This window comes from Anarrhichthys ocellatus, unplaced genomic scaffold, assembly GCF_004355925.1.
Source record: "Anarrhichthys ocellatus isolate YVR2014 unplaced genomic scaffold, GSC_Weel_1.0 scaffold32, whole genome shotgun sequence".
NCBI lineage: Eukaryota > Metazoa > Chordata > Actinopteri > Perciformes > Anarhichadidae > Anarrhichthys > Anarrhichthys ocellatus.
In genome coordinates, this window is record NW_022280062.1 from 1,161,699 (window position 1) to 1,189,092 (window position 27,394).

General features: G+C 40.7%; 4 protein-coding genes across 6 annotated transcripts in view; 1 reads left to right on the forward strand and 3 right to left on the reverse strand.

Annotated features, from left to right (window-relative positions):
• Positions 1–8,174, reverse strand: part of snap47 (synaptosome associated protein 47) — a 13,199-nt gene extending 5,025 nt beyond the window's left edge. Inside the window, exons 1-4 of one of the 2 annotated variants that reach the window (XM_031865165.1) lie at positions 8,109–8,174; positions 7,243–7,760; positions 6,576–7,084; positions 6,135–6,259 (exon numbers count right to left, since the gene is read on the reverse strand). In XM_031865165.1, coding sequence (XP_031721025.1) covers positions 6,135–6,259; positions 6,576–7,084; positions 7,243–7,739 — 1,131 coding nt within the window. In that variant the 5' untranslated portion in view covers positions 7,740–7,760; positions 8,109–8,174. Of the gene's footprint in view, positions 1–6,134; positions 6,260–6,575; positions 7,085–7,242; positions 7,761–7,891 lie in introns of both variants that reach the window. The other variant, XM_031865164.1, reaches the window with a different exon arrangement.
• On the forward strand, positions 7,895–11,460 carry jmjd4 (jumonji domain containing 4). The gene is made up of 6 exons (XM_031865162.1): positions 7,895–8,904; positions 9,021–9,186; positions 9,278–9,403; positions 9,521–9,788; positions 9,920–10,066; positions 10,165–11,460. Exons 1-6 carry the CDS (start codon positions 8,652–8,654, stop codon positions 10,498–10,500), a joined length of 1,296 nt encoding a protein of 431 aa, XP_031721022.1. The 5' UTR covers positions 7,895–8,651; the 3' UTR covers positions 10,501–11,460.
• Positions 10,719–13,406, reverse strand: iba57 (iron-sulfur cluster assembly factor IBA57). The gene is made up of 3 exons (XM_031865168.1): positions 12,924–13,406; positions 11,556–11,905; positions 10,719–11,407 (listed from the first exon to the last, which is right to left on the reverse strand). The coding sequence occupies exons 1-3, from the start codon at positions 13,391–13,393 to the stop codon at positions 11,016–11,018; spliced, it is 1,212 nt and encodes a 403-aa protein (XP_031721028.1). The 5' UTR covers positions 13,394–13,406; the 3' UTR covers positions 10,719–11,015.
• Positions 13,407–16,336: 2,930 nt separating this feature from the next.
• On the reverse strand, positions 16,337–26,436 carry gjc2 (gap junction protein gamma 2). Of its 2 annotated transcripts, none has more exons than XM_031865166.1 (2): positions 26,294–26,436; positions 16,337–17,646 (listed from the first exon to the last, which is right to left on the reverse strand). In XM_031865166.1, the coding sequence occupies exon 2, from the start codon at positions 17,615–17,617 to the stop codon at positions 16,361–16,363; it is 1,257 nt and encodes a 418-aa protein (XP_031721026.1). In that variant the 5' UTR covers positions 17,618–17,646; positions 26,294–26,436; the 3' UTR covers positions 16,337–16,360. The 2 variants fall into 2 exon arrangements, with proteins under 2 accessions (XP_031721026.1, XP_031721027.1); XM_031865167.1 differs by lacking the exon at positions 26,294–26,436 and adding an exon at positions 19,815–24,653.
• Between the last annotated feature and the right edge of the window lie 958 nt (positions 26,437–27,394).

Here is a 27,394-nt window from a genome sequence, read left to right on the forward strand (position 1 = left end):
GCATACAATCTTGCAGTATACTACAGTATTTTTTCCTTTTTCAGTTGACTCTAAGCCCGCCCATTACTCTTCAAAATCACATTGCATCAAGTGTCTACTGCTTTGTTAGCACATAGTCAACCTAAAGAAAGTGAACAGAAAGCTTTAGATAGCATAGATCGGCGATTTTATACAGGATGGAGGAATAACAAAAAGAGAACATTTGAGGAGACGATTTTCCACGAACTCTGACTGAAGCACCGAAGTAGACCGAGCACCACCTGCTGCTTCACCTCGTCTACAAACACCGCAGCGGACACCGTAGTCCATCCTGCCTCTGTGGCTCACTGAACAAGGTAATTTCGATGTTGTCAAAGTTATCATGACCGTGTTCAGTCATTTTGTGTTGAATTTACATTGTATTGTATTGTTTTTTTTTGTCGATAAGGTGACTTGTTGTTAGCATGCATGCTAACGTGTCCAGCTACCTTTAGCTAGCTTAACGTTACTCTTGATTAACAACATAATATCGTTATTTTTCTGTCGAACCACGTTACCAGCGATAGTTATTTAATTTTTCAAAGACACCCAAATGAATGTCTCAGCAATTGAATCAACAAGCTGTGTTAGCTAACGTTAGCATGGTTAGCTAACGTTAGCATTGAGGCTATGTTAACTTGGGCTATAGCATTATGTTAATTTAATTTGGATTCAATTACTGTTAAATCAAAGGTCCGATGTAAGTATTGATGTATTCAAATCTAAGTAGGTTTATGTGAAAGGGCTTTAATTTATTTTAGAATTGACTGTGGGGCGAATGTTATTTCAAATAAAACGTTTTTTAGGAGTTGTCAAGTTGCTTTTCTCCCCATGAGGAAAGGGACACTTATGATGCAAGTCGATGCAAATATGAGCTAAAACGTTGATTGACATGTGCATCTATTGTCTCCCAGGGTGAAGGTGGGGAGTTGACTCTTCGTGTCATCCAGCTGCTGATGGCCTACTTTGATGAGATAACAGAGGGACTGATACTCCTTGCTGATGTAAGTTGGTTTGTTTATGTCTACAATTACTGTACACACACTTTCATTCTTAATTTGGATACCATTGTCCATGTTCTACAGATGTCTGCCACTGCAGTCAACTTGGAGCGCACCCTGACCCTTCCAGCCCGTCCACGACTGATACTGCTGGGTAAGTGTCATATAAGTTAGACAGAATGATTTATATTCTTTACTCCATGCCTGTCTGTCTAATTTCTCTTTATTATGTCTGTCTCATAAATGTATGTTTTGCTGTGCTCTCCCATGGATGTTGCTATCTCATTGATGTTGTTTTTGCCCTCCCAAGTCCTGTAAAAAAACATTTCTAGCAGAATAACTTACAATAATCAATGTAAATACAGTAGTTAAGGGGAAAGATATAGTTCAAAACTTCATCAGCCAATTCCAATACTTTAAAAATGCCTGGATAGGGCCCCAATTCCTATGTTTGATATGGTTTCAGAACATTAACTGTAATTGTTGTCTGCATTAGTTGCTGGTGACGAAGTCACAATTGGGCGGTGGATGATGAGCATTGAAAGCCACGTCGTCTGTGAAGGCATCCAACCGAGCTTCATCACAGGGCTTGCTGCAGTTTTCGCCAGCTACTATGTGTTCAACTTGCAATACCAAGAGGAAGCTGCAAGGACACTGGAGTTTGTTCAAAGGTAAGTTTTCTGCGGTCTTAAATATTGTTTGGATTTTTTTCTGAAGGTTAATATGTTGCAAAATGATTGAGCACAAAAATCAGACCTTGTATGTTCACATTTTTTACTTGTTTGAAATATTCACACACATGTTAGATGAAAATAAGATAATTCTCTCATTATTAGTAGACACAGAGGTCAATATAATGAAAACAACTTTTGTATTTGTTTATTTCAATGGGGTTCAGTATGAAGTGCAAATACTCTTTACATACTACACCTAATATGCTTTCTCTGTTATTTAGGCGCTTCATTGGTCTCAACCCGGAAAGGGGGACAAAGGCCAACCAGGGGAAGGTGGTGTCCAGAAAGACAGGGAAGCTGGTCCAGAAGAAGGCAGCAGCTGTCAATCCCCATGTGGCCACCCTCATAAAAAACCTCCTGGACTTTGAGTGGGGCTTTATGTAGTCCCGGCACATTACCACGCAGGACATCACAAAGGTGAAGGAGAGATAAAATTGTTTTGTTTTATCCTGTTGTCTCAAACGTGCAGTTACAGATGTGCTCTTTTACATTTAGAATACTATAAGAGTTTTATACACAGTAGATTGTTGAGAATCTGTTCAACACGATTCAGTGTTCTTGTCTGATTGTACAATAATGTAATTACTTACAATGTTTTTTGCTCCTGAATGTGTTTGATACAATTTTAATGAATGTGATTTTATATGTTGCTTTTATTATTTGTATTTTGCAAAAATATGATCACTGTCAAATTGTCAGTTATTGAAGGTGTTTGACACTGCATTGGCTTTAATAAAAGCTTTTTAATGTAAGGCCATCTCTTGTTTGAGTCGTTTCTATGCTTGCAATTTTCAGGGGTTTTATTTTGAAATGTAACATTTTTAAAGCATTAGCTTCTAGCAGTGTCATACTGTAAATATACATTCTATAGTACTGTAATACATTTTACGGTAATGAACTGTTCATGGACAATACAGTAGGAACACTGAAATAACCAATGCATTTTCTATACAGCACTACTGTAATATTTTTACAGTATTAAACCGTTCTAAATTACAGTAGGTTGAATGCTGGAAGCTGTAGCTGCCAGCTGTTTACTGTAATTTAACGGGGAAATTTGTTAGTGTATGGTACTGTTAGTGTTGTACCCATGTACTCCAAATAAGGCTGCCAGATTTTCAAAAATAAATGATATCTTTTTCTGAGACTATATGTGATCTTTTCAAGAGGAATGCAACTGTTCATTTCCACAGACCATTTGTCAGAGTGGGGGAATCAGACTTCCACGTCATTGCATTACATTTCCTGGCCACACATAAAGCAATTTCTGTAAGTTTAATTTGGAGCTTCGTTAAAGACCTGTTGTGAAGTTTCCCAGTAAACATAGCTCAGGATCTAATGGAAAGGTAACCCCTGTGATCTTAGTTATTATATTACAAAAGTCATACCAAAAGGACCTCACCTTTGTGCAAAGCCAGGTACAGTGTAGGAAGGAGCCGACCTCTATACCACATCTGAAACACATTTCTGACAATTGGCATTAACTGTTGCTGACAAACTGTTCTTGCACAAATCTGACCAGAGTTCTTCATCAATTGTTATGTTCAAGTCTGATTCCCATCTCATCCTGGATCTGTGTAATCCTGGTTTTGGGCCCTAATTCAGCAACATGGAGTACATTTTAGAAATAAATTTGTACACATTTCCCTGGTGAAGCAATTTTTCCACATTAGTTAACACAGGTAGAGTCATTCCAGGGCCCAGGTTGGTTCTCAAAAAGGATCTTAACTGGAGGTAACAAAAGAAAGTTCTACTGGGCAAATCATATTTTCTCTTCAGTTCTTCAAAAGACATGAGGAGTCCTTTATCAAAGCAATCTTCGAGATGCTGGATTCCTCTGTCATGCCAAGTCTCCAGAATCTTGTTACTTAGAGTCATGGGCACAAGTTAATTTTGTATTAGAGGTGTTTTTCGTGATAGTCTCATATTTAGTCCAAGAGTTTTGTGAACTTCATACCATATTTTAATAAAATGTTTCAAAATAGGATTGTCTGTCCTCTTGGATATGGTTTTGGAGTTCCATTTATAAATAAAATCACTGGAGGTTTCTTCTTTCAGAGGGTGAAGTGCAATTTGTATCCAAGAGGGGGCAGCATCACCGTCAAAAAATGACAAAATATATCGCATCTGGGCTGCTAAATAATATTTCTTCAAATTGGGTAGTCGAAAACCTCCTAGACTATAATCCCATGTTAATTTTTCCATTGACACCCTTGGTATTTTACAGTTCCATAAAAACTGCCTAATGTGTTTGTTGAGGGTTTTAAAAATGGTTTGAGGTAATGGAATGGGTAAGGACTGGAAAAGATACTGCAACCTCGGGAGAATATTCATTTTCACACAGTTTATTCGACCAATTAGAGTAATGGGTAGATTCATCTATCTGTGTAGGTCGTCCTCGATTTTACTCAGCAATGGGAGGTAATTAAGTTTGTACAAATTTTTAAGATCATTATCTATAATTATTCCTCGATATTTAATATTCGGAAGCCACTTAAATGGGGTTGTTTGTTGGTATTCAGTGTGATCGAAGTTCGTGAGTGGAATAATTTCACTTTTTTCCAGATTGACCTTGTATCCTGAAATAGCACCATAGGTGTTTAGTAGCGTCTGCAATTTAGTGAGAGAGTTAACTGGGTCTGTTAGATACAAAATTACATCATCTGCCAGGAGATTAATTTTATGATTTATTTGGTCCACTCTGAACCCCTTTATATCTGGATCCCGTCTAATTGCTTCAGCAAGTGGTTCAATAGCCAGGACAAAGAGTCCTGGAGACAGAGGGCAGCCCTGTCGACTCAATCTACTCAAGGGAAATGCTGTCGAAGTCTGTCCATTTGTGGTAATTTTGGCTCTGGGTTTATGGTAAAGGGTTTTCACCCAATTGATAAACAAATGGCCAAATCCAAACTTGTCCAAAACTTTGAATAAATACGGCCACTCTAGCCTATCAAAGGCCTTTTCAGCATCTAATGCTACAGCTACACTAGGTTCAGTTTTAGATTTTGTTAGATGGATAATATTAAAGAGTCTGCACAAGTTATTGGCTGATGAGCGTTTCAAAAATAAAGCCGATCTGGTCTGGGTTTATTAATTTTGGCAAATATTGGCCAAGCCTGTTAGCCAGGGCTTTGGAAATCAATTTATAATCTGAATTCAACAAGGAAATGGGTCAAAAAGAGGAACACTTTAATGGATCTCTATTTTTTTTGTGAATCACAGTGATTATGGCAGTGGAGAATGATTCAGGAAGAGTTTGAGTTTTGGATGCTAAATTGATCACATCCATTATAAGGGGGGTAAGTAAGTCCTTAAATTCTCTGTAGAATTCAGGAGGGAAGCCGTCCTCTCCTGGTGATTTATTGGGTTGTATTGAACATAAGGCCTTTTCAATTTCTTTCTGAGTGAAGGGCAAATGAAGATTCTTTTGGTCTTCGTGGCCGAATTTCGGCAATTCAATAGTGGACAGAAATTCATCAATCTTAGATAGATCTTCTGGCGATTTTAATGTATATAGATTTGTATAAAACTGTTTGAATGAGTCCTTAATTTCTGTTGGTTTGTGTGAGATTGCACCCGTTTCAGTTTGAATTGCATTAATTAACCTTGAGTTTTCCTCTGTTCTCAATTGCCAGGACAGAATTTTGTGAGCTTTCTCTCCCAATTCATAATATTTTTGTTTGGTCCGTAAAATGTTTTTTTCAACTTTGTAGGTATGTAATGTATTGTATTTCAGTTCTTTCATAAACGATAAGGTAGTTTTAGCTGCTTTTGTTTTGGATGTTGTTGTGGCTGATTTATCTAATATAGGATCTAAACAAAAATTAAAATCACCTCCTACAAGTATGTTTTGTTGTCCCATGATACCTTCATAAAAATATCTTGAATAAAGGATTCATCATCATAGTTAGGTGCGTATAAGTTTAACAGTAACTGTATCTTAACGTGAAGCTCAGAATGAGGTTTGTACAGAAATGATGGGAGCGTCAGCTCCCATCATTTCCAAAGGCTTCTCAAACAAAGATGTACATGTCCAGTACAGAAATGATGGGAGCCATTTGTGGACTGTCCATCACAAATACAAGATTGAATCCAAGAGTATGAATCTAAAATGCAGAAAAGAGAAAAGCGATATCTCAATCGAACCTCAACGATACTACCGGTAACATCGCGTGTGTAGCTATATATATTGCGACGCCTTCGGGCAGTAGAAGCCACACTGTCAAAATTTCTTGTGAAATTTTCTAGTTATTATTATTATTAAGCCCGCAGGATTACAATCAGTGTGCTTTGGCACAGGCAGTTTTACTGCCTTTGTGCCACAAAGCCACACTGAATTATACAAATATAAATGCAAGTCACATATCCACACAGGTCTCACCTGTTTGAGTTCTTGGGCCTCGGACTGACTGACAGACGGCTGGAGGACGTGCACCTGCAACTGGGACAGCGCTCCTGCTGGGACCTCCAGTGGGAGATCTGTCTCTTGGCACTTTTGCAGCAAACCTGACTCCATGGGTGGAGATGGTGCAGAAAAAGAAGTGCAGAGTGCATATGTTGTTTATGAGGAAACCAGACAGTAAACTCAAAGTAACTGAGGCAATAAGGATGAAGTGACTCATCAAAACTAAATATCTGTCAGGGAGAGACACCCGTAACCGTGTCCAAAAAGCATGTGGATGAAATGTTTTTACATGTGGCTGCACACCTATAAATATACAGAGGTGGAAACATAGACCTTTACTGCCACTTAGTGGTCAATTCCATACGAGACATGGAAACAGTGAGGGAACGCTTGATATGTATATTATCCATGCCTCACCTTCGTTCCAGTTTGGCCCCTCTGTGTCACACGGAGATGAAAACGGAGTTGCTTTGAAAGCAGAGTATTCACTAGTGAGCTCCACTTTCTTTTTGTACTGCATCTCCAACACGGACATCGCCTCTGGCATCTTGGCAGACAGGAACCTGTAGCATATATCCGGCTTCCCAATAAACCGCTGTCTAACCGTGATCTCATACGGACTGTGCACCCTGATCTCATCGACCTCATTCCGTTCAAAACGGTGAAGGAGTTGGCAGTTTGTGTCTCGCACCTCCAGCGAGGAGACCAGCACCAACAAGCATCCGGGTTTTAAGTCAGAGTTCCCGCCTTTGTTCACTACAGCTGGGATGCTTGCGATCACCTTATTTCTACCGGACCCTTTCCCGGTCGCGGAAGCTGCCGCGGCCGCAGCTCTTGAAGCGTCCTCCGCCTTGGCGTCCTGCTGAGTCTTCCAGGGGAGTTTACCAAAAGGCCACCAGGAGGGAGACTCCAGCTCCAACAGAAGTCTGCAACAGAGAAAGGATGAAATCATGGGTGTATGACTTGTTTCACTATTGTTATGTTGGGCCTGTTTTTGTATTGGAACTACTTAATTATAGCAGTCAACAGCATTAGAATAAAATATGAGCAAGTCTTCCAAATTAAAAAATCATCAGATAATTACTTATCAGCCACGCCCAGATCAGAGTCAATCTTCTCCAGCCCCTGCATCACATTGTCAAACTGCTCTCCTTGGTGGCTGAGGACCATGCCGGTGTCCTCCAGCCTTCTCTGGGACTCTGCCACCAGGTTGATCAGCTCTCTGCCTTTAGAGGGTTGACCTTCGGCCCCCCGGGCCTCCGAGGTGGGGGACAGAAGGCGTTCCCTCCAGAAGTGCTCTAACACATTATAAACCACCACCCTGTTGGGCTTAAGGGAACCAAACCAGTGCTTCACGTTGCCCTCTTCAAGCACTGTGAGCGTGCTGAAGATGAAACTGGACGACTCCATCTTGATCTTCATGATCCTCGAGAGGCGGAAGCTGGCCAGGCTCTCCTTACTCTGGTTAGAGACGAAGTACACCATGGTCCGGGTGAGAGACAGCGAGCCATTTTCCCACCGCTTCTCACTGTTGATGTAATAGGAGCCGGACCAGCTGTGGATAGCAACGCCCCGGCTCATTTTGGAGATACACTGATTCACCTAGAAGGACAAATAAGCTTCAGTATCAGGCAACATATTATCTCCTATACAAGCTCACACACTGTTGCTGTTAACCACACAATGAGGACATTGTACAGAGTGATCTCTCTGTGTCCTAACAAGGAACATACTTTCTTCAGAATGTAATGAGGGATCCAGGCAGCAGATGAGCTCAGCTGAGGCGTTCAGACTGGCAGCTTCAGTTTTGGTAGAGCGACCTTTTCTATCGAAAACGACCGCATTACGCATGCGTCAGTACAACGTTATAAACCCTCTTAGCGTGTATCACTTCTTCTCGGATGCAATTATATCCGTCCCACACCACCATTGATCGAAAACAACATTTACCTCGCTGGGCTGAGCATGACGTTACCCATCGGTATCGCTGATGTTTATTACGGAAGTGACGTCACGCAGGAGCACGTCTGTATTTACTGTCCGCCTTGAAAATGACTATTGTCAGAGAAAAGGCTACCGCGGCATAATCGTCGTTAGCTAGGGTGGCGGTTTTTGATTTAGCAAAAAAATAAAAATACCTACAGTGTTCGTATTAAATACATTGAAACGGCAATATAGGAAGTAGTGACAATAAATAAACACCAACGGTATATTATATGTCCGTCGGTCAGGAACCATATAACCTGCTATATCTTCTTCGGGATGGAGTCATATGCAGCGACCTGTTGTCAAAATAGAAAATAAAACACGTTTTAGCATAATGTATGATTTGCAGCCTAATCTAGCCTGTGTTTGACAGCGTTAGTAAAAAGCCGTTTGCTATGTAACGTCAAACTAATCGACCTGCTAGCTTATTATTACCGTTTCTTGCTGTCCAACCGGTGACAGCTAGCTAGGCTTGCTAACAGGCTAGCCGAGGTCTTGTTTACCATTATGGACGGGGAGACGTACCGTAACTGCTGCAGCCTGGTCAAAATGCCAAGGCAGTCGTACGAACAGTTCTGGTCTTCACATTTTGTAGATTACATCGACAAGGAGCTGAGCTATTCTAAGTTTTTCAAGAAATACTTGATTCCCAATCACCCGTGTATGTTTTCAAGAAGGTTTACGGAGGGCTGGAAGTGTAGAAAACAATGGGTGTCCGAGATGGGGAAGCCCAATTTCCAGAAACTGCTACAAGAGTTCGGTAAATAGGTCTATTACTAACACGTTAACCAACTACCATGCGTCATAATGCAGCGGCTGCAATTACTGGTGTCGTGTAATGCTACTGTAAGATAATGTGTTTGTTCTTCATCACAGATGAGACTCCTGTTCCTGTTGCAAACTGCAATGCAAAGGAGTACAATGCAAACCCTAAACAAGTAATGCCTTTTAAAGAATTTATACAATACTGGAAGGAATACATCCAGAATGGCCACTCATCACCTAAAGGATGTCTTTATCTTAAAGACTGGCACATGTCAAGGTATTCATTCATATGGATTTAACTAAACTTTGTTTCATACAGCACAGTGTACATTATTACCCATGATACATTTAATATTCTGGTTCTACAGGGACTTTCCAGAGCATAATGTTTACACCACACCAGTCTTCTTTTCTTCTGACTGGCTTAATGAATACTGGGATACACTTGAAGTGGATGACTACCGATTTGTCTACATGGGACCTAAGGGCTCATGGTATGAAACATTTAACATAATTTTTGCAACAATTTAGAATATAGCTTTTTATTGTCAGGTTGTGTGAGGCAACACATACGGGACATCTATCAATCAGATGCGCTTTCTCGTCTCCAGGACCCCGTTCCACGCCGATGTGTTCCGCTCCTACAGCTGGTCTGCAAACATCTGCGGCAGGAAGAAATGGCTCCTGTATCCTCCAGGTCAGGAGGAGTTTTTACGCGACACTCACGGCAACCTTCCTTATGATGTAACGTCGGCCGAGCTTCGAGACAGAGGTCTTTTTCCACACTCTGAAGAAGCCTGTCAACCCCTCGAAATTATTCAAGAGGCGGGTGAGATCATCTTCGTGCCCAGCGGCTGGCACCATCAAGTTTATAATCTGGTAAGAACTGTAAAGGCAACAAAATCCAAGCAGTTGAGTTAGTTTAAATACCTACCTTATGACATATCATACATTAAGGTCTGTTATCTAATTGTGACATGGGGATTCTCTCTTTAATGTTCTTATGACAGGAAGACACCATCTCTATTAACCATAACTGGTTGAATGGCTGCAATGTAGACATCATGTGGCAGTTCCTTCAGAACGAGCTCTCGTCTGTTCAAAAGGAGATAGACGAGTGGAGAAACACGATGGACTCGTGGCATCAGCACTGCCAGGTACTTCAGAGAGACAAGTCTGCATGCTTTCTAGAAACACGCTGCTGCCGTGAATGTTTGCAACGTCATACTTAGTCATTGTTCGTTTTACTTTTTAGGTTATTATGAAGGCCTGCTCTGGTATCAACTATGCAGAATTTGCATCGTTCCTGAAAATCATTGCCGACAACCGAATTGCTTTCCTGAATGCTCGTTCCTCTGGGGATTCCTGCGATTACCCTCGGCATCTCTCGGAGACCCTCACCACACTTGGACCTTACCATGCTGCCTTTGACCTACAAAGAGTGGCTCACGTTATTGAATGCCTACTCTGCAATGAAGACTTCAAGCGGCTTGATCATTCAACTTTGACTTTGCAGCCAGAAACCATGTTGCAGCAAATTCGGGACACCATACAGTCCACAAGGGGGCAGCACCTCCTTTATCAGGAATAAGATGTTCAGCGGTGTCGCCTCAATGTTACCTTCGTCTGGAAATGGCTTGAATGAAAAGTGCCAATTTGTACAGTGCGAATAAAAGGATAAAGGTGTTACCACACCTTTGGTTTGAGATCAACGGCAATCTCAAATGTTTATTATGAATGTTTGGAATTTGTTTTGCACTGAAATATGGATAAATTTAAAAAAAAGAAAATACATATTGAGTTTTTGTATTGCTTTTTTGTATGTTTATTCAGCAACCACCAATACCATACCACTGTTGGTATATCCTGTATCGTGCTGAAAATAGATCTGCTAAATAATTATTATATTGGGGTGATTATTATAAAATCACCCCAAAGAGTAGATTTTATTGCAAACAAAACAAAAATCCTCACAAAAATGGATTAGTGCCACACAGCTGTGAAGCAATGACAGTGTAACATACTGTACTTCAGGGTTCTGTCTGTAAGAAGTCTGTCAGATGGGATGTGCGTCACATTTGAGGGAACAATAAAACATCCTTCTCTTCAGTTAATATTCACGTCTTTAGGCCACCAGTCTGGCACAGAAGCCTCGAGTGTCACTGTGGTGTCATCGGAAGATTTGAGTGTCAACGCTTCTTTGGCATGAGCCAAGCGGATTAGGCTCAGGCCCAGCTCTCCGACCCCTGCTCGGTGCTTCCCAGCTGGCTTGCCTGTCTGCGTTTGCAGCGTAGCTCCTTCCTCGAGGGCTTGGACCGGGGCTGACAAGCGTACTGGCATCAGGCGTTTCCGAACCACCCCAGTGTGATGAGTCCTGGCTGTGAGCTCCTGGCCAATGTAACAGCCCTTGCTGAAGCTGATACCCTCCATGTAGACAAGATTTGACTCTAGCGGTAGTGCCAGCCCAGGAGGAAGGTCCCTTACTCCCTCAGGAAGCCCTAGACAACAATGACAGTAAAGGATATAAACAAAACATGTCAAAAAGAGTCAAAAGCACATACAAATACAAGTGAGTACAAATCCTTACTTCATGTCCTGTTTTTCTTTTCCTCTCTAACAAACTCTACATATTCTGACTGGTCTTACCTATTGTGTAGCGATGTCTGTGATACTCTTCTGTGTCACCTTTCTGACATGACGCAATGACATCCAAGGGGTCAACTCGACTGTCCAACACCAATCTCCAGCCCATCTCCTGAGTTCGAGGATCGGTGTCCCAAACCAGAGCTTTGTCTGGGGAGGAGAGCTCAGGTGTACTGGCCTCTTGACCTGCGTTCTGTGGTTTGGAAAGCACCGCCCAAACAGAGAGCTCTGGACAGGGGTTCATGTTGACCTTTCTGCGGAGCTTGTACATCTTCAAATGTCTCAAGATTGAGTCCTTAATCGTGCTGTCACACTCCAGGAAAACACCCTGTCCTGCATCTGCTTCTTTCAGACTGAAAGGAAACACAGCAAATTTAGTGCCTCATGAAACACAACGTCCACCATAAAAACTATACAATCAGGTAACTCAGTGTTACAACAGACATTTATGGTGAAAACATGTATTTCCCCAAATCTGCAGATTAACCTGAGTTAATGACCGTTTATTGCCCAGAGAGATCTTGGTGTAGCACCTAAAGAAGTGGTAAAAAGTATCTTGTTTTATAAACAGCTGGTTAGACATTTTTGTGTAACAATAAACTGAATAAAATTAATCTGTAGCTGGATTAGAGGTCTATCTTTCCAGGCAGAGTTCACATATTTTGCGACAGTCACATACTAGTATCTATTGAGATGCTACTATATACTAGTATCCGCTGAGAAGGTCGACCACATTTCATTGTCAGCTAAAATTCATACACGCGTCCTTCAAATGGTAACGTAGCATTTTTTGACAGGCCGGGTTACAATAGTTCATGCTCCGTGTGTTGCCATCTATTCATTAAAATATAAGCTTATCGTGCCTTATGACATCTCTTATGACATAATGCATGAACTATCTGGATGTGATTACTTGTCATCACCAGTTATCCTGCAAATAAGAAAAGATAGACCGCCCTTATATGCCAGCGAAGTTCATTCACAAATTGCTGCTCTAGCAATGTAAAAAATGTTTTCAAATAGCATTTATACATCATCTCACTTCCTGTATTTAATGAAGGCCATTTCATATTGGAAAGTGTCTTTTTTTTCCCCAGGTCCATATTGCACAACAGCTGGCACAGTGGGAGTGTTTTTAAATCCCACTGACGTCAAAGTCACAGTGCCCCTGTATTTGGTATATTTAACCTTAAACATAGGACTCTGTGCCTAACGTTAGCTAATGTTTGAGCCACACTGAACACACACCACTGACTCTGTTGTCTGCTACTGGGCTACCAACGACCAGTAACTGCATTTTGAGATAAGTAACGTTAGCCCCACCCTGGTGTCAACTGAAAACACAAAACGGTATAATGAAGTATACTCTACCTGTACAATATGATGTCATATAGTGTTCTTCCTTGTACATTTAGCATGTGCGAGTACATAACTGTGAGTCCAGGCTCCTCCAGCAGCCCCATGTCATTGGTTATGATCCCCTGAAGGAACGGGCTCGTGTCTTGTCCCTGGATTTTAAGTAAAGTCCTGTGAGGTAGGTGATAGCACACACACTGAACGGGGACATCTCTCCGGGCAGTGTCCTGGCTGTACCTTCTAACAAGGACACCTGCTGGAGCTGAAACACCGAAGAGAAACGGTACGCACAAATATCGACCCGTGTGTTTTGTGGCGGACGTGAACGCTCCCCTGGCGAAACACAAACTCCCCATTGTTGTATTACGTGTCAAATTTAAATGGCTACTCCGCCTGTTAATTAACAGCGGTCGACGGCTACATAACACAGGACATGGCGGTTGACTCCGGCAGCAAGGGCTCCATTTTGAAACCCCACAATGCATTGCGCCATAATAACATGACCTCGGATGTGTGTGACGTTTTGCTCGATGCTCGCGTGGTATACACGTACAGTACGTTACTTGTTAGGAAACGTTTGTTACTTCACTTTTAGATGTACAGTTACACTAAACTCCTGTCGCTTTTGTTGAGTATAACATGCTTACATAGAGGTAACAAAAACAGAAATTTGAGATTTGCCTGAGATTTAGGCCTGCTTGTTAAAATCTATATGTTGAAACAAATACAAATAGGTAATGCCAAATAACGCATGTGATATATCAATATATTTCCTTATTACATGAGAACGACCAAAATATTCGCAGTTATATAATGTTCATGAGGAGTTGTTTAGTTTAGCCTTGTTATAACAAGATATGCACAAGATAAGTTGTCAATATGTCATTCATATGTTAACTAGACAGATTTAGTGCATCTTTATCTGCAATGTTCTGGTAAAACTTCAAGTTCATCATACATGCTTTTGTTAAACACAGCACATGGTGTTGTGTTAAGTATGCATAGTACCAATGTGATTTTTGAAATGCATTGGATTATACAGATGAAATAAACAGTGTTACCTCAGAGGTAGCATGATTTCTTATTGATTAACTTGACTTACCGCATGTCCACTTCATGGATTCATGTACATTCAGCAGTCATTTTCACTGAGCATTATATTCAGGAAGTTTAAGTCAGCAGTGACACAATTGATAACTATTGTATTGCTCTATAACATACCGTGACATTGAAAAAGTTACAGGCCATGTCTAAACTGAAATATTCAATCACCTATGCAATGGCTATATTAGTGTTAGGAATGAAATTTACTTGAATGAATGCACAGCAGGCAGCCTATGTCATTTAATATGGCTCCCACCAAGGCTCTATAAACATTCACTGCTCAGTAAAAGTTCTTAACAGATGGGAAAATACAAAAAAACTGATCACACATCTGAAGTTACCGAATAAAACGTGTAACTCATTAGCAGGTAAATGATTTCAAACATGCAATCCTGTTTCTAACACAAGTGATGGAAAATAGAGAATAAAACTCTATGAAGTGAAGTGAAAGTGCACCAAATGGTTTCTTTCAGGATACAAATGCTTGGTAAAAGAAACCTACATTTGTAAGAAGATGTCGAGTTTAGATACAGAACATTCCTAGGGCGCCTGTAACTCTCAGAATACAGTGATAATTTGTAAATATGGAGATAATTTAGTCATGTTTAGGATGGAGTTTTTCAGATCGTTGATGGGGTTTGCTGTTGTATACAATGAGCTACTGCAATGTAGGTTAGGTTTCTTTGTTTGGTCCACACGTGGTGCTACTTATCCAATATTTAATGGGTGTTTGTCTCCAGAAGTCAATCTTAACGTATACACCCTAAATCTTGTTTTAATTATTGGCCTATGTTTTATTTTTAAATATTTTCTCATTGCTGTTGCTGATTTTGTAAAAGAGCTACTTTTCATTTTTTATGGTATTTTCCCATATTTAATTAAGGCAATACAATGCTGTGTGATTTCGTAGGTGGTAAAAATGATATGCCCCTCCTGCAACAACGCTTTGCTACATCACTAAGTACGATTCTCCTCATTAAAGTTTACTGCCCCGTACATTTCAAAATTCTTCTTAAAACAAGTACATGTACTTTAAATCTGCTGTGGTCAGTAAAAGAAGAATCTTAACAAATCATCCCGAGCATGAAATAACTTTACAACTTCAATGATAAAAACTTTTCCCTTTGCAGTTTCAAAGACTCACCATTGCTATTAGTGTGGCGAAGCAGAGAGGCGGATGTGTGTTATATAGCAAGAACTCAGAGGTTTCAAATGACTTTATTCCTTCATGGATGAAATACGAGAACAGTCTTTAAACGTTTTAGGCACTTTGAAGTATGACAACAGTGAAGGCAGGATTAAATATTATTCAGAAACCAATTTTAGAAACATACAAATTGAAATGGTCATCTTCAAGACCTAACATGTCTAAACATAAGATAAATATAGAGCTAATTGAATAGCTAAGGACGGGTTTCTACTGTAGGATATATGGATACTTTATGTTCCGAGTTCTAAAGCATGCATCATCGGCTTCCGTTCGTGGAAAATCAGTATTTAGTTTAGAAAAAAACTGATTTTCTATTCACTTACCTCTTCCCCTTGAAACGTGACACTGCAAGACTTTGAAAAATATAGAATAGTTAAAGGCTTTGCACGCAATGACTCAAGATCATCACACCGAGCAGATGTCCACCAGAAGAGCCATCCCTGTTTCATTATCTTTATCAAAATATTTCACATTTCATCTGCTTTTCACTTCCAGAAACACTCCTCCATACTACATCCAAAAATACATCCCAACATGTTAAATATGCATCGTTCCAACAATAATCCTCGTTCTTCAGAAGTGAGTCATTGTGCATTTGTACAGTGTTTTTTACTGCGTTTTTTATATTTGGATTGAGGGTACAATCACACTTACAAAGTTAGAATTAATCCAGTTTAGTGGCAGTCAAGGGTAGATCAGATAAATAGCTCAAAGCAGTTTGTTTATACTTTGACATTTTAGCTGGAATTAGAGATGTTTAACTAAGTAAGCACATGTTAACCATGTCCAAAAGCTATGGGAAGCACAAAATGACACACTACAGTAACAAAGAAGATTCGTGATAATGGATTTGATAAGTTCCACATGTGTGTTTTCTTTTAAATTCCCAAAAACTATGTACTGTACTCCTTCAGCGGGTGATTGAAATTCTCAATTGTTATTGTCCTAAGTCGCATCTCTCTCGCACACACAAACACACACACACACACACACACACACACACACACCACACACACACACACACACACACACACACACAGACACACACACACACACACACACATCCTCCAGCTGTGTCACAGTGCAGTCCTGGAGTCCTAAAAGTTTGAACTGTTAATTTACTAAATTAGATTAATCTCTAGATCCAGACAGAGGACTTTCCATTTTTTACAATGGTTGCAGCCTTCTCTGTGGCTGATTTTGGCCTCGCTCCTTGTTTCTCTTGGACCATATTCACTCGATTTTGTTCTGCCATTGTGCCCCCAGATACAGGACTACTGGTTCTGGATGTTTGCTGGTTGGTTTTGGTTTGATATGTTTGAAAGGCCATATCAAGCTGTTCCTGGGCCACCCGTAGGTGCCGGTGTAGGCTTGCCAAATCAGACGGGATGTTCTCATCTGGGCTGGTGCACTGCTGCTCCTGGGCCACGTTGGCCATGTTCTGCTCGTGGGTGATGAGGCTGTTGGGGATCCTGCTAGGTTTGTCTGTCTTCATCACAAGGTTATAACCTGGAGGAGAGGCTGGGATGTTTCGAGAAAACGGGTAGCTGTAGGACGTCCGTACGCCCCGGTTCCTCTTCGTGCGGAGGGTGTCCCGAAAAGTACCAATTCCCAAGTGAAGCATCTCGCACAAATTTAGCACTAGACAAAGGCAGCTCACCACATACATGATGAGGAGGAAGATTGTTTTCTCTGTGGGCCTGGAGATGAAACAGTCCACTCTGTGTGGACAGGGGACTCTGTTGCATACATATGACGGACTAACTCGAAACCCATAGAGGAGGTACTGTCCTACAAGGAAAGCGATTTCAAAAATAGCTCGCGACATGAGCTGTAGAACATAGATTCTCATCAGGCCTTCTTGCAATATTCTTCGGCGGCCATCGTGTTTTGGTGGGTCTTTGCCAGTGCTGCTCACTGGTTCGGGCTTGGCCTCCTGCACCTCCAGCGTATCCTCATAGATCATGGGCTCAGCGTCGTCATCTTCATCCTCTTCTAAGACATCTTCCATGTGGTGGCTTTCTCTCCATCTGGAGTGAGGAGGAGGCTTTTTGCGGAGCCTGTGGTGCTTCCTGCGAGCCACCTCTGTAGTTCGGGCTATCTTGTGGATGGCGTAACCCATGTACATGATAGAGGGAGTGGAGATCATGATGATCTGGAAGACCCAGAATCGGACATGCGAGAGAGGGGCAAACGCATCGTAGCATACGTTGTCACACCCGGGCTGCTTGGTGTTGCAGGTGAACTTGGTCTGCTCGTCCGAGTAGATGGACTCACCTCCAACCGCTGTGAGCACAATGCGGAAGATGATGAGCACGGTCAGCCACACTTTCCCCACAAAGGTGGAGTGGTTGTGGATCTCTTCCAGGAGACGAGTGAGAAAGCTCCAGCTCATGTTGCTCCAACAAGCTTGTCAACTAGAATCTGTAAAGAGAGAATAAAGAATGTATTTAGTAGGGACCCATTGAAGAATGTGGTTGAGCTGAGAAAGCTATGAGTTGCAGTTGGATTCAATGTTTGAATAAATGATCATGTTGCACGAGGAATCACAGATAATATTACGTTGTTGTATTATATTGTAACGTCACAGTTGTACTCCTTATATGAAATGCCTGTGCTGTTTGTGTCCAACCAAAGGAAATCCAGACTAGGGCTCCAACTATGTCGTCTATAAAAATGTCCCAGAGCCAACGGGACATTTCAAAATATCTTATTATTATATTTTACAACCAATCTCAAACCCAAAACCCAAAGATATTAAATTGATGTAATATTCTTTTATCAAAAAAGTATTAAATGAGAAATAGTTCAAAAATAGTTGCAGATTTATTTTCTGTCACTCTAATCTACCATCCATTTCCAGCTATAATCCAGTGTGGACCTACAGTATAACTTGGAAATGTGGACTTGAAATTTGTCAAACTGTAGACGAAGACTTCTTGATGTAGAGGAGACATTCGTTTTTTACTGATTCTGCAGCCAAACACAAGACAATGGCTCGTGTTGATTCATGTCAGTGAGTGGGGTGATGTCATTCAGTCAACCTATCTAAACACACATCCCGCCGTACTTCTAATATCCCCTTCTAACCGATTGAAATAGTTTATGAAAAGGTTGAAATGTCAAAAGGCAAGAAAAGAAAAAAAAGAGAAAAACACAAACATCAGCCATGCAAAAACCCACCAACAACAACAGCCACTTTGAGTATAGCTTTGACCAAAGAACACGCTGAACACTGCAAGAGGGTGACAGGCTGAAGACACAGAACGAAACTGACAGAGCTCTGAATTTAAGAAAAGCTCATTCTGGTACAAGAGTGTGCTCCACTCAGAGAGCCACTTCAGAAACGTACTGTACCCGGCATGGCAACACATATCATGCCGCGGGACACACACACACACAGCCTAACAGATGATATGAAACCTCACAGTGTCATAATCTGACTCTGTGCGGTGATTGAGGCCGCGACGAGGAGACAGCGTAGCGCTTCTGACCCTTCATTCATGGAGCTGTACTGTTCATGTTGATTTCATGACTGCGGCACTGTGTTCCCTGGCATGGGATGTGTCATCTCCCCTGCCATCTGAGTGAACAGGAGAGGCTTGTTGCTCTGCCACGAGGCCTCCCCTCCAGATCCAGCACTGCTGACGCTGGGGAGAGGTACAGCCACATGGAGACAGATGGCACCTATAGTGGGCAACTCATGTCTGCCCCAGGATGGCATGACAGGAGGGGCCGCGACGCTGAGAATTCATAAGTTTAAACAAATCTGCTGTGTATAGCATCAACATCACACCCTAACGTTGAAGTGATCCTGAGATGTCCGCCTGCTGTTGATGTCTTTTACAGCTTGTTGTGTTGATTATTTGCTGCCTTGTCTGTCTTTAATTTTTTGTGCTGTTGCCATTTTAACCATGCAGGTATCCTCTGAAAATACATTTATAACCTAAGTGGAACTGGCCTGTTTAATAAATAAAGATTAGATTTTTACTGAAGATAATGCAGCAATGTAAATTCAACTAAGACCATGTTTGGGTTCATGCATGTTTGCTTGATTTGTGTCAGTTAACATGTCATACAAAGCAACTCACTCCAAGTGGTAGACATTTTTCAAAATTTTAAAATAGGTCAATAAAACATACTTTTGTAAGGCAATACATGTTTCAGAAATACAGCTTATCGAATATTACCGTATTAGCTGCAGAGGTATTGTAGTTACAGAAAATATAAACATTTTATGATAATTCAATTCCACAATTTAGAACCGCTTTTTAAAATAAATGTGTAATAAGGACTAATAAATTAGATTGTTTAAACAGATGCAAGCCCAATACATTTAACATTATTAAGCATGCATCATATTGTATTGAGTTGAGTGAATAGCTTTTTGCAACATTGGTTCAATTGATTTAGAGGAATAGTCATTTTTGATAAACTACTACACTGGCATGAAATGATCTCTCTGCAGAATGAATTCAGACACCGGAACCCACAAACAGTCCACAGTTTCACTGTAACAAAATGGGCATTTACAATAATATGACAGGCTCTTAATAATAGTTTCTTTAAGGTAAATAACTGAAACAACCCACCTTGAAAAGTTGCACATGCATTTCCCATCCTGAAGGTCTCCTGTGCCTTCTCTAGATATCCCCTGCACAGTCTGATCCATTGAATACTACTTCCATCCTAACGTTCCTGGCCTTTTCCGTCTTATTGATAACTTCCAGAATGGCAAAAACAAAAATACAAAAAAACAATGATGGAACTTTTCAAACCACACTTTCTATTTATTCCGTTTCCCCACTCTGTGGAGAAGTGAGGTCTTGCCGCTGTGAATGCCTCACATTCTGGCTTGTGTCTGGTTTCTATTACACCAGCCTTCTGCTCAAGAAGGAAGTATAAAAAACAGAGAGGCAGAAAAAAATCCTCCTCTGGCGAATGACCCTCATCCAAGGGTTCAGACTTGAGGATATGGCACTGCAGATTGAAAAGAACACCCAGCTGAGGGAGCGTGTTAATCGCAGCACAGTCAACCTTCCCCCCCAACGCTCATGTGCAATGTTTGTAACACAGATGATGAAGGTCTCTCCCTCTCTCTCTCTCTTTCTGTTTCTTACTTTTTCTGTCCCTCTCTCTCTCCCTCTCTCTCTTTACATCTCCATCAATGTATCTCAGCTTCTTGCAGGATGATGCCCACATGTCCTCCAACAGCAGTGGCTCACTCTGAGAAAGAAGGTCACGTATAGAGTCGTGGCACACTTCACACACATTTGTAAAAATGCTAAAAGGTAATTCATCCACAACTTTTACTCTCTTTCTCTCTTGACTCACACACACACACACACGTACACACACACATCAACCACATCAAATGCACACATCAACCACAGCAAATGCACACATCAACCACAGCAAATGCAGATAAGCAACCTCGATATTATGTGTCAATTATAACAGTTTACAGTAGGTGTCCCTTATGAGGAAACAAGGCTTGGGAGACTAAGACAGGGAGTTTGAGGACAGAAGTGTCACCGAGACATAAGCCACCTTGCCTCAGTGCAGATCCGCTAGAATGTAACCAACAGGTACGCTCAGTCATATTAAGTGTCATAATATTTAGATCCTCCGTCCAGGCAGATGGCCAGGTAACAGAGCAGTGGACAGGCCGCACTCTACACTCCCGCTACACGTCTTTTCCGACTCGATGTTTATACTTTCAAGCTTTCACCACGGCCTGCGGAGGTGCAGTAGCATCACCACACGTTGTTACTTGAGGCGTGAGGTGGATTTTTTCACACGGCGGCAAGAGCGGCTGCATGCAGAAGTCTCTCTCACACTCACGCACACTCCTTACATTCTTTTTTTAAGTGGGAAATAAAATGACAAAGTACAGATGAGGGGGTGATTCATGCAGGATTAAAGTCGGAAAGGAATTTCTCCATCTCTTTACTGTAAGTGCCAGAACCTTGCTGCGATGTTCGGGAAGGGATCTAAAGTCAACTTCTTTTAATAAAGGACAGACAAACGGGTTAGTGTCTGGCTTGCGTTAATGAAATGTGTCTGGTCACTGTCACAGGGAACATATTATTATAATGTTGCTTTCACAAGACCCTCAATAACCCTTAATTATGACCCGTATGCAGCTATAAAGCCAAGAGTAACGCTCAACATCAGTAAAGCCGCCATTAATCAGATCACGCTTTCAACTCGGTTCCTTAAATTATCAAAAATTCTTGATTTCCTGTTTCTCAAGATATTGTAAGGATATTAGACTGTTATTAGTGGCAGAGCAAAGACAACTGCAGTGAGACAGTAGGTCTACAAGCACATTAAGAGTCTTTGCATTTTAAATATCATTCTGTCTGCGTAGTTTGTGGTGGAAAGAAAGCTCGGAGCGTCAGCCATCTGGGCCTGCAGGAGCCATCCTCCCGAGGCCTCGCCTTCAGGGCCCCCCTCTCCGTCTGACTGAGGAGATGTGGCGTATTGAGCACCCCTGGTGCAGCACTGAAGATAAGAAGACAGGGGATGCTGCTGGAATGAGTAGAGCATTTGGGATTTGGACATGTGCTATCCCTAAGGGACGGATACGCACGTGTTTTTAAGTTGCAGTGCATTCCTCTGCATCTAAAATCTTCCCGTCGTCCAAAAGACACAGATGGTCCATAAGAAGGTTGTTATGTGAACATTCAACTAAAAGTCAACTAGAGTTTATTTTCCTCAACAGTTGGTAGAACTTGGGTTTACAATACTGATACATAGGTCAGAAATTATGTATACATTTAAAATGTGTTTTTATTGACAGTTAAGTTAAAGTTATATTTGATGATATAGTATCTAAAATTGATATATTTTGATAACTCTCACTTCTAAAAATGTAACATGGCCTATAAATAACCCTTATTCTCTTGTCATTGTTGTTTCTTCTCAGAACCTCACAGAACAACGTTTCCCCTTGAACTGTATGTACAAAAGAAACCAACATATTTTATTACTTTATTACTTTATTACTTTATTAAAATCCATTGTTGTCCTTTAAAATTCAGGCAGTTAATTTCACTGTTCTTTGATGAGAGCAGCATTTATGTGATAATTGAAAATACTGTACTTTTGTCAAAAAGGGAATTAGAAAACAATAGATTTTTAACAATGAATTAGTCTTTGGAACTGCATGAAAACATTTGAATGGCACACAGTTACTTCCAACAAAAACAAAATGTGCACAAATGCATACAGTCAAACCAATGACTGTCTATGTGTCGTCCTTTTGTCCTCTGACAATTCAGGCTATTCTAGCTTTGGGAAACTGTAGTTCATGTTGATAAATATTGATTGGACTGCCCAGAGCTGGGAAAATATCAAAGTATTCCCCTGTTAGACATCGTTTGACATTGCTCTTGTCACAAGGTCTGGCATCATGTGACAGCCAAATGCGAATGTTTAATATTCATTAGGTTGTGGTTATAATTAGTGTTAAATGTAAAATAGAGCAGATCTTTTTTTCAGTTATGGTAGCATCTGTGAGATGTGAACAACCTTTAAAACAATCTAACAATTAAATAAGAATTCAAACTTACTTTAAAGACAAAAATGATGAGAAAATAATCAGCAAAATAGCTGGTTGCTGTATTGAATCACATCATCAATTAATTGCATTTCTTAATTTCTTAATTTGAATTTTCACGGAATGATTTTGTTATTCCCAGACAATTTCACCTTTAAGAGGTCACTGGGAGCTGGGAGGGTTTGCAGCGTTGCCGAGTGTTGAAGTGATGCAACATGGAGGAGTGAACATCTCGACAACTCTCCTTGGCCGCCACCAATGTCATCGCAAGAGTTTTCTCCGCATGTATTTACTGAATAAAGTTGATGCGAGCAGACTGGGGGCTGTGGAGGTCTGTGTTTATGTAACAGATCAAGCTCCACCATGTGACTTGGATGCCCCCCCTCCCCTCAGAGAAAAGAGTGACACAAGACACCAGAGCAAAAAACATGCAACTTGGTGCTTGGACTCCTCCTCTCCTCCTCTCCTCTTCTCCCCCATCTCTCCTGCAACTATCATTAAACTGCTCTTACCAGGCTGTGGGGGGCTATCCCATAGGCAGCCTGAGAGTGGTGGCAGTCCCATCTCATTTGTTCATTTTTCTCCCAGTTTCTCAGCCGAGCCTATCCTACCCCCGGGGTGAGTGCGTCCCGTGCCAGTTTTACTAAGGCTGGACTCCACTGAAGCGACTGAGATGAAAAGCCTTGAGGTGGATGCCAACAACTTCCCTCAGCCAGGGCTCTGCGTCTCCCACATGAGCAAAGCAAACAAAATGAGCCACAACACTACTGTACAATTATACAAACAAACAATTTATTTGGTTAATATTTCTGATAGTGTGAAGGGAATAAAAACAAGTGGCAGATATTCAGTCAGTAACATGACAGGTGACCTCATCCTCCTTCTATACTACACATCTGGAAAACTATTTAAAGCGCTGGAGAAAATGATGATGTAAAGTAATATTTGAATACAGGAGGCTGAAAAGTAGATTATGTTCCATTGGAATTGGCCTGTTTCCGGTCCCAGAAGAATGTTCCATTCATTTTACTGCCCTGACATAGTCCAATCATTCTGGTCGTAAAGATTTACCAAAAAGAGACCTGACATCAAGAGCTAAAATAAATCACGCCTCATTCATGTTCATAGGAAGTAATAAAGCGTTGCATCGGTGTTACCTCACCCTTTGGACATTTCTGTAATAATTTACAATCTGATATGAGTTTTTCCCAGTTTTGTGCAAACTGTGTGCCGGTTCCTGTCTTTCACAGAGAAGTTATCAACACTGGAAAAGTATGCAAACCAGTGGTCACAGTGCAGGATTGACTTCGGGCTACATGATACCATATCACGTTTGGTTATCTTGCTGACGAGCTATCAACTAATTGAAAAGAAAGTGATTTAATGGAGCAATTGTCTTAATAAAAATACTCTAGTGATGGTAATGTTGACAAAAAATACTGTATGTGTACATGTTCCACTGATATTAAAGTAGGTCATGAGCAGAGCACACTAATTAAGACTGAAGATAATGTGTATAATTGACAAGGCACAACACACTACAACTGAACTCTCAAGTGAATCATTCAAATGTATTCAGTTCACAAGTGTATTACTTCATTGTTTTATTCCCCGTTAGTATTTTTAAACTCACTCGCTGATGAAGGTTTCCATCAGGGCAGTGAAATTCAACACACAACTACCCATCCAAACAAACAAAATAACAACGCTTTGCTTGCAGAGCTGGAGGGTGTTAATCTTTGACATTATCTTGTCTTAACTTGCCATGTCATAGGCTGATCTGGGGCAAGCCCAAAGGAGCAGCAGACCTAATCAGGGTCATTTGGACTACCAGAGATATGCTTACTGCAACTCCTTCCTTCCAGACGCCTTCGTGCCGTTGCCCTTCTCCAATTCAGTGAACTCCTGGTAGCAACGCTGCAGGATTCCACTGATAACGGCAATATACGCTCTCTCTTGCGTAAAAAAAAAAAGCTCAGATCAAAACTGTATGTGTGCACATCCTGTATGGTGTACTAGTAAAAACGTGACTTTTAAAGCTTAGCTATTAAGCCAGTGATAAGAAAAGGCAATCTGTGAAGCAAAAGGCACTGTCTCACAGATAGTACCAGATAGGGAGACATATTCACCTTCAATGTTAATGATCATGTGTGCAGGGAATACTTTTCTGCATTCAGTAAATATAAAATGAAGACCTGTGTATAGAGACATGTTTGGTTTGAAAGCCTTCATTTAACTAATCTACTTTTCTCTACTTTTGTCAGTGGATGCTTTTATCCACTAGATGGCAATCATGTATTCAACTACAGCAAAGAGTCTTGGAGAATATTCAGAAACACTTTTGGAGAAGCGTTCGACTTTCTAAATCATTCCCTCATGTCAATGACCTGCACATACTGTTTTCACTGATCATCCACAGATAATGGCTCTGATGTTGGGAGCACTGACCCAGTTGACAGTAACATTAGGTGGAAAACAAACCTGTGTGAGATCCTCGTGACAAACATCACAGATGAATCCTTTACACAGACTTTAAGCTTTGAGTTACAGGCATTTAATGCATCAAATCATGATAACTGAGGAGTGTAAAAATACCAACATCTACAGCAGTTCACATGGAGGCTACATCAAAACAGGAAGGGTTGTTTTATGTCTCATTGTTTCAAGCTTTGGTGATTGCTTTCCTCCCACCTCTGAATCACTGGAATAGGTTTTTCTTTTTTTTGATTTGAAAGCCTAGTTAATATGTATATATATATATATATATATATATATATATATATATATATATTGCTTCATTAAAACAGTACCATTCAAATTCCCTTGTGTTCTGTGTTCTGTACTATCTGGCCTTCATTAATTAAGCCTAAGTAGACGGCACCATTAGTATATTTCTCTTTACAAAGCCATGGGTTAACTCAGTTAATATCTGTGTAATCTCCTATCACTCACCAACACCTGTATGTATTTTGGCTACACTAGATGCCAGCTCTTTCAGGATTCGCTCAGAACTTGATAGAAGAGCGTATTCCTGTTTTGCACCCTGGTCATGGAACAGCGTTCAGACTACAGCTCAATGATTTAGTCTCCCTGGGAAGAGTTCAACACTCTGATAAAAACTCTCCGACTGAAAGGAGGAATTGCTATATGAAAAACATACAATACAGGACACGGTGTGAGACAACAATACAATGTAAGACAATGGCACTAAAATTCAACCTTTCAGCGTGGTGTTAAGCCCCACTTGAGGTGTCTTTAACCACCCTATATTAAGATTGAATAGAAATTGCTTAGCTGATGTTGAGGCAAAAAAAGGAAGAAGCAAACCTACTTATTTTCTGCCACTTCAAGTTGCACAAACTTCTAGTTCTCCAGTTGAGTTCAAATGGCTGGTAAAAAAAAATGTATCCTTTGTTGATGCGTATAAAGCCAACATCTGTATACTATGAATAGCAAAATCCACACCACCACAATAAAAAACAAAAGAATAATGAAGGCTGTACCTACCTGTCCATGCGGATAAAGCAGGAGCTTATTCTATGCTTCATGGCAGGTCATCTTGGGCAGGCATCCAGAGGCATCGTTTCACAGCTCAGGCTCAGAAGCAGGATGAGAGAGACAATGGGTCATTTTTCTTCAAAACCCCTCACCACCAAGTACAGGCAGGACACTCAGGAGACCAGCATCCTGCCAAAGGCTCCATTGTTCCCCAGCCTGTCCGCCTCCATTGCCATGACCACTGACTGTTTATTTATTTAATTCAGGATGACTCCGACTAAAAACCCCATTCATTCACCCAGAAATTAACAGTGACGTATAGCTCTGGACCTCGAAAACCTTGCTTTTCCCAATATAGCTTTTTCTGAGTGCATAAGTGTATGTCTGCATAACATGTGAGATTACTGCCCAAGTTATCACCAATCAACCGCATTATTTCCAACATATATTTTTTTAGGGATTTGGTCAACCTTCAGTGCGTTTCTGGGTTTTCTACATTACCCACTTAAAATAAAGTGTTGAAGAAAACAAAACAAAAATTTAAAAGATTTGAATTTTGTTGAAGTTTAACTTACGTGTAGTTAAAGGAGCAGCTTGTACCTTGATATTAATGAACTTTGATTTACAAGAAACAACAAATTCTACGTAAAACAGGAGTAAATTTAGCTCCAGTTTACTGTCCCAACATGGCTTTCTCCAAACACTAATCCACAACTTGACGAGGTCGAATGTGTGTAGTTAAGCATTCAGCAAATATTTCAAAAAGTCATGTTCTAATGTGAGTGAATGATTTATTTCATCAAACGTTTACTTTCCTAAATTTAAGTGTATGGCTCCAAACTAAATTGTCCATGAAATATACTCTGTAAACTTATGTAGTTAAACACATTTCATGATTAAAAACAAAGCAGGGAGCAAAACAAATGCCTTATGTTTGAAATAACAATATGTTTTAACTTTAGATGGAGACAAATAATTAACTACCAACATTTGAAGGTTGATACGAGAGGCATGGAACATGACGAGGGTGACATTCATAAGAAAATGCACAAAATTCAACAAAATAACTTTTTGCAAGATATCATACAAACCACTGTATTGGGCACACCC